General features: G+C 36.1%; 1 protein-coding gene across 1 annotated transcript; it reads left to right on the top strand.

The window, feature by feature from the left end:
* The first annotated feature begins 2468 nt into the window (after positions 1-2468).
* Positions 2469-2938, top strand: LOC122741585 (40S ribosomal protein S15a). The gene has a single exon (XM_043985217.1). It carries the CDS (start codon positions 2495-2497, stop codon positions 2885-2887), a length of 393 nt encoding a protein of 130 aa, XP_043841152.1. The 5' UTR covers positions 2469-2494; the 3' UTR covers positions 2888-2938.
* The last annotated feature ends 5115 nt before the right edge of the window (positions 2939-8053 follow it).

Here is an 8053-nt window from a genome sequence, read left to right as displayed (position 1 = left end):
CAAAGTATTTGAACTTGAAGGGATGTCCATCAATTGGGGAATAGCTCAATAAATAATGGTATGTTAGTGTGATGGGATAACACTGTGCTTTAAGAAATGATAAAGGGGATGGTTTCAGAAAAACCTGGGAAGACTTGTATGAAGTGAAGTGAAGAGAAGTGAGCAGAACCAGGAAAATAAATTATACAGTATCAGCAAGAATGTAAAGATAATACACTATGAAAGACTTAGGAGGAAAAAAAAAAGATTCAACATAATTTCAAGAACTCATGTTGAAGCACGATATTCTATTCAGTGGAAAGTTGATGGACTCAGATTGAAACACATTTTCCCTCTTTTTATTGCTTCCCCCACCCCTTTAGAACATGGCTAGTGAGAAAATCCCTGTTTTTGGATTTTTTACATATTTGAAATGGGTTTTATTATCTTGCTTTCTGAATGGGTGGGGGAGGGGAGGATGAAGGAAGATAATCTGAAAATGAAAATAAAATAAAACTTCAAAATTTATACATAAATGTAAATGTAAATATATATAAATATATTCCACATGTTTATGAAAGCTTTTGTAATTTATGAAGCTGTATTGTCTAAATCTAAATGTGGGTTCTAATCTGCCCCCCACCCCAGTCTTAGGGGAAAGCTGGCTAACATCACTGATAAATTCAGCAAGAGTTTAGGCTTTTAAAGATTTATTAAAATATATGTTATAAGTTAGTGAAGAGAGAGAGATTGAGAACTGATTCCTTATAGCATGGAAATTCTAGCTCAGATTTAATTCGGTATAGCCAGAGAGAAAGAAAGCAATTTCCTTTCTTAGCAGCCAATGTGAAATCTCTCACCACCACCAAGCCAATGTCCAAATGACTAAGAGGGCCACCCCTCCCTGCCCCCCCGCCCCATTCTCCATCTATCTATCTAAGGGAGCCAGCTTGTCTGCTACAGCCAAGCTGAGGTCCCAGGCGAAAGAGATCGCTTGTTCCTTCCTCCTCCCAGAAACTTCCTCTCCAATAGGAAACAGGGCCATCCACACACAGAACTCCAAGCTAATTGGCTAGTAGCTCTGATTGACAAATCCCACAAGGAGTTCTATAGATGTAACTTCCGGACACTAAAGTCACATGGTCTCTAAATCACATGTTTTCTTCCCTATAGTATCTCTCTAGCAGGGGTGTCATTCCAATTCTCACAAAGCTACATACACATATATACATGTGTGTATGTATGTATATATATATACATATATATATATATATATATATATATATGTATGTATCTCTCTGTCTCTGTGTCTATCTATAAATAAACCTTTTCCAATATTCCAGGGAATGGGTGATGACAACTGAACTAGGGTAGTAGCCATGTGAGTGGCTAAACGGGGATGAATGATAGAGAGATAGAGGAGGAATAAAATAGACTAGTCAACTGATTATATATATGGGGTCAGGGTATGATGAGGAAGAGGCAAAGATGACTCTGAAATTTTAAACATGGTTATGGGGAGGATTGTGGTAGCCTCCACAAAAATAGGAACATTTGGAGATGGTAAGTTTAATTTTATACATGTTGACTATGAAATTTCCATGGAACACTAAGATGGAAATAGAGATACCATGGAGTAGAGGAAAAAGTTAAAGTCCTAGGTTCAGATTTTGCCTTTGACACTACCTGTGTAAACTCAAGCAACTTACAACCTCTATGAATCTTAGTCACCTTATCTATAAAATGAGAGGGGTGGATCAAATATTTGTCCTCTCAGGTTTCTTCTAAATATACATACACACACGCACTCTCACCCATAGGAATACATAATTTTATGATCCTATGTCCAGCTGAAAATTGGTAAAGGAGTACTGTAATCCAGGAATAAAAATTGGGCTAGATGTATAGATTTGGGAGTCATCTATATAGAATTTTTAATTAAATAAATTGTAGGTCAAGAGATAACAAAAGGAAATAAGGGAATACTGAGAGGCTATGATTGTAGAGTGGAAGTTTTTTTAAAGGAATAGGTATGTGGGGGTGACAATCATATTTATAGACAATAGGGAAACATTCAGTGGAAAACAGCAATAACGAAGTCATATTGTGACACTGAAGAAGTTACTTAACTACTCTGAGCCTTGGCTTCAATATAAATGAATTGGGCATAATAGCACTTACTTCCTGTAGCAGTTGGGAAGATCGAATGAGCTACTATAGGTAAAGATTTTTTAAATGTTTATGAGCTGTATAGATAAAAGTTTTAGAGCAGCAACAGCTGTAATGACACCACCTTATACCCAAATAAGCTCTTCACATTTTTTAGGTTGCTTTCACAAATATTATTAACCCTATGCCATGCCAACAACATTTTTCCCATTCTAGGTACTCATATCAGGAAATATAATTTTATAGTTCTTCCTGTGGGTTAAATATCTTCAGATAGGATTATATAGATGAAAATCATTAGAATGTCTACATATTGCTCTTTCCGCCATCTTGCAGTGCCGCCACCATGGTGCGCATGAATGTCCTGGCAGATGCTCTCAAAAGCATCAACAATGCAGAAAAACGAGGAAAACGCCAGGTTCTCATTAGGCCGTGCTCTAAAGTAATCGTCAGGTTCTTAACTGTGATGATGAAGCACGGCTACATTGGCGAATTTGAGATCATCGATGATCACAGAGCAGGAAAAATTGTCGTGAACCTCACAGGCAGATTAAACAAGTGTGGTGTAATCAGCCCCAGATTTGATGTTCAATTGAAAGATCTGGAAAAGTGGCAGAATAATCTGCTACCATCCCGTCAGTTTGGGTTCATTGTGCTTACAACCTCCGCTGGCATCATGGACCATGAGGAAGCAAGACGAAAACACACAGGAGGAAAAATCCTGGGATTCTTTTTCTAAGGGTGTAAAACATACATACAAATAAAATGCTCCAATGGAAAAAAAAAAAAAGAATGTCTACATATTATTTGTACAAAAAATGAATGGGGAAAATGAAGAAATGCATTGTAAGAAAGCATACACACACATATATATACATACATATATATGTAGATAAATATGTACACACCACAGTGCATACACACATGTATACCCATAGACAAACATATGTATTCATATGCATGATATATAAATATCTACACATGTGTATATATACAAATACATATACGTGTACATAGGTATGATGCATGATATATGTGTGTAAATATATATGTGTATATGCAAATATATACATATGTATATGTATATACAATATGCACATACACACATGCATATATGAATGTATATGCATACATCATTAAATGGGAATATAAATATATGTGTGTGTTTATATGAGCAGGTACATATATACATGCATGCACATGTGTAAATATATGCATATGTGTATATGCACATACATACATACATACACACATGCACATACGTATAAAATCACCACTACCACCAGCTTTCACTGTGGTGTTCTTTATTCTTTTACCTGAATCAATTCCCTTACCTGGATTCTCCTATTTGTTAGAACACAATAATTTTGTTATATCCTTTCCATAAACTCTCACTTATGTGATAACTCCAATATCTTGGAAATAACTAGCTCTTTTGAGTATTCTTTAAATTTAATAGAATGGAACAGGTCATTAGTAAAAGACATTTTTGTAGTGGCTCTCCTTCTTTTAGTGTTATAAAACAAGGGTGCTATCAACTTGTATTTAAATTAAAATAGCCACAAGGAGCTTGCAAATTGTTTTCTTCTTTTCATTTAGCAAATTAAAGCCATTGAATAAACTCTTGTGCATTTCAGAGTCTTAGGTCCCTTTTATTCTATTCAGAATAACTGTTTATAGAAGTTTTGGTTTATTTTTTTCCAAAAAGAACTATAACTATTTTCATTTAACTTCTCATAAAGAATTAACTTGGGCCAATGATGTTAAGTCATTGCACCAATCTTCGCAGTGTTCAACAGGTAATCGATTGTCTGAGGAACAACATAGAAAGTGTACCTTTGATTAATCAGTGAGTTTATTCCCAAACTTGGCATAGAAAAATCTTTAGAAATTATATTAAATGATAGATAACACAGACATCATTATACTACCTGCCATTATTATATATAAAGTATATGAAATAAATTCAAAAAATTAGTCACTAATCATATCTGACACTGTATTTTTTGGGGGGCAGGACAATGACGGTTAAGTGACTTGCCCAGGGTCACACAGCTAGTTAAGTGTCAAGTGTCTGAGGCCAGATTTGAACTCAGGTCCTCTCGATTCCAGGGCCAGTGCTTTATCCTATTTCTTTTAATCAGAAATAATAACATATTAATAATAATTCTCCCTTTACCCCCCAACCCCTAATATAATGTAAAGTTCTTAAGGGCAAGGGCTTTTTCCCTTCTCTAGCACTTAACACAATGCATATATTAGGAAGAAAATTAATGCTTGCTACATTGAATTGTATTGATCATAATAATGTTTTAATTATGTCCTTTATGTTATACCTTTGCAAACCTAACTTCCAATTGGAAATTAAGTACAAAATCCTTAAACACAATTGTTATACTTTATTTACAAAAGACCAACTACAAGCAGGTTTCAAGAGGAAAAAGAACATATCCTGTGTATTTTAATGTGTAGTAGAGGAAAAACAAATCTTTTCTGCAGATGAGCTAACACAAATTCCAAAACCTACTTATAACCTCAGAACACAGAAGGATCAAAAGCAAGGAGGGAGGTTATTTAAAAGATTGTCATAAACACGGATGGTTGAGATTTAAGCATCCAGCTATTTCCACTTCTGAATTCCTCTGGGTTCTCATTTCCATTAAACCTAACTTTCCTGAAGATTAGTTTAGATTAAATCCTAGAATTGACATTTGAGACACCTGTCCAAGACTGTACTTAATAAATGATTCAATCCCTCCCCTTGGTATTACTAGGTTTCAGCCAGTCTTATGCAGTAAATAGCAAACATACCAAAAATACCAAGAAAATTCACTAGCATTTGCTCTGTTCCATAAAAGAGACTTTCAGCATGACCAAATTTGATCTTATCTATATTTTGAAAGACTGCTGCAAGCTAATGGCTGAATTGCCATGTGATATCAAATAACCTATTACTTAACAGATGTTGGCATCCACATTAATCAGTGGGGACAAGTAGGGGAACTACAGAGTCAGCATTCCTCTACTGAGGTGCCCTTGGACAATTTGATGTAACTTAGACATCTGCGTTTTCTATACTCATGTATGCCACTTTGGGGTAGCTAGTCATTGCCCCTTCACCATTTACTGAGCAAGTTAGGAAGAGAAGCTGAGTCACAGTTAGCAAGGAAACAGAAGGAATAAACTAGAAAGCATAATCTTGATCTCATGGTTATTTACCAATTCAGCCAAATATGATGAATCCTTTGCCTCCTTGTCCTATCACCAGTTGTGCCTTATCAAATCCCAGTCTTAGGTTGAACTCACAATTTGCCTTCTCTGAATGATCCTGGGGAAAAACAGCAAAATGTGATCATTGGGTTCACTACAGTGTTGGGAAGATAATGTACATTCACAAGAGTGCAAGATTTGGAATTTAAGTTTAGGATAGATTTAAATCTCAGCTCTGCTATAAATGACTTCTGTGACTTTGAGCAAGCCACTAATCCTATCCAGGCCCAAAGTTCTTAATTCTATGAGGAAATTGAATACCATGGTTCCCCTTCAGATCTAAATCTAGGATCCTACAATCTAATCTCAGCTGGGCCCTCACTGCTGCACAGCAATTCTCTTATTCCAACCTGAATGACTCAACGCATTATCCAGAGAGTTTGGTCTACACTTCATTACTCATACCTTCCCCAATCCCTAATTCTCTAATCCTCTATTCTCTATTTCTCTGTCAGTGAATAACACTGAGAATAAAGAGGCCATTCATTATTACTTCCCTCTTCTTCCTGACCTCGCTTTATAATGATGTTACATACCTCTGTCCAGTCTAACTGCTTCATCTGTGCTCTTGATTCCACTCCTTGATTTCTCTAGAAGTCTACCCTCTCAATTGTTCTTTCCCTTTTTCTGCTCTCCAATCTCACTACTGACTCCTTTTCCAGTGTCCAAAATAACACCCTTTGGTGATGGAATATTATTGTGCTTAAGAAATGATAAACAGGATCATTTCAGAAAGGCCTAGAAAGATTTGTATGAACTGATGCAAAGTGAAGTGAGCAGGGGCAGCTAGGTGGTGCAGTGGATAGAGCACCAGCCCTGGATTCAGGAGGACCTGAGTTCAGATCCGGCCTCAGACACTTAACACTTACTAGCTGTGTGACCCTAGGCAAGTCACTTAACCCCAATTGCCTCACACACACAAAAAAAAAAAACAAAAAACCAACCAAACAAAAAAACAATACAATGATCCAAGACAATCCCAAAGGACTATTGATGAAAAATACCTATCCACTTCCAAAGAAAGAAATTATATTGATGGAAAACAGACTGAAACTATTTTTCAAATTCAAGTTTTCTTGTACAAAACAACTAATATTATAATGTTTTACATAATTGAACATTTATAAACTATATCTGATTGCTTAATGTTTCAGGGAGGGGTAGGGGAGAGAGGGAAGGAGGGACAAAAATTGGAGCTCAAAACTATAACTAAAATGTTTATTAATTTTAAAAAATATCCATATTTCTCTTCTCTTCTTATAAAGAAAAGTAAAACAGAGATGTTCATTAATCCATGTTATTTCCTCAAGCTATTATCCCAAATCTCTTTTCCCTGTCACCCTTAAACTCTTTCTTAGGTACATCTACATGCTTTGACTGCATTCCTTTACTTTTGTCTCACTTCTCAATCCTATGCAATCTGTCTTCTAGTTTAACTGTTCTATCCAAGACCATACGTGATACTTTGTACTACTTTATTCTACTGTACAACTTTATTTTGCACTACTTTACTCTAGCTCATTCTTCTTGACATCCCTGTCTCTTTTTACTCTGTTACTTACCACCTTTGCATGGATACTCTTCCTCTCTTCATTTCTGTGACACTTCTCTATTTTAATTCTCTTGCCTATCTTTTCTTTCTCAGTTACTTTTACAAGATAATTATACTTCTTACTCTCATTAAACAAGGATATCTACCAATGCTTGTTCTCTCCTCTCCTCCTTTTTCATCATTGGTGATCTCATGAGCTACAATGGGCTAAATTATCATCTCTCTACAAATGACTACCGAACTTTGATACCGGTCACTACTAATCTCCTTCACTTCAATCTTGCATTATCACCTTCCTGTTGGGTGCATTCACTTAGGCTTCTTAAATTCAACAAGTCCAAAACAGAAGTTATTATTTATTCTCCCCTTCTCCAACTCCCATGTCACAATCATCCCTCTCTAAGCTTCCCCATTTGTTTTGATGGCATTACCAACCTTTGAATCACTCAGTCACTCCTTTGGAATTATCCTTGACTTTTTCCTCTACTTTATCCTCCATATATGTCAAGTGTTGTTGGGGTTTTTGCTCTGTTTTTTGGCACAGTTGCAGCATCCTTCACATCTTTTCCCTTCTCAACCACCATAATTGTTCAGTTTTTCATCAGATCTCAACTGAACTATTGGGATAGCATGTTAATTAGACTCTATATCTCCAGGTGATCTTTAACACAGTTACCAAATCACCCAGAAAAGATCTTGTGCTACCCCTTTAGTCAAAACAACAACAACAACAAAATAGTCTCCCTGTTTTCATTAGGACTAAATAAAAAATCAGCAGACTGAAAATTAAAGGTCTCCACAAACTGGTTGATGGCTATGCAGGTAAGCAGCATGTTAACAGGCATGAGGTACCACACACTGACTTTGGTATAAGAATTCATGAAGTCAATTCCTGACTCTAAAGCTTAAGATTTGTGACCTTAAACAAGTTATTTCACTTCTCTTAAGCTCTTTACCCATCTAGCAGCTGCTGGTGAAGTGGTTAAAGTGTTGGCCCTGAAGCAAAGGAGACCTGAATTCAAATTCAACCTCAGATATCAGACTAGCTGTGTGACACTGAACTAGTCACTTAACCTCTCTTTG

The sequence above is a fragment of the Dromiciops gliroides genome, chromosome 2, assembly GCF_019393635.1.
Source record: "Dromiciops gliroides isolate mDroGli1 chromosome 2, mDroGli1.pri, whole genome shotgun sequence".
In the NCBI taxonomy this organism is placed as follows: Eukaryota; Metazoa; Chordata; class Mammalia; order Microbiotheria; family Microbiotheriidae; genus Dromiciops; species Dromiciops gliroides.
Note: the sequence above shows the minus strand (reverse complement) of the source record. Positions and strands in the feature narration are given on the sequence as shown.

Excerpts from the sequence above, each read along its gene's own strand:
- LOC122741585 (XM_043985217.1), top strand. The coding sequence starts at position 2,495 with ATGGTGCGCATGAATGTCCTGGCAGATGCTCTCAAAAGCATCAACAAT.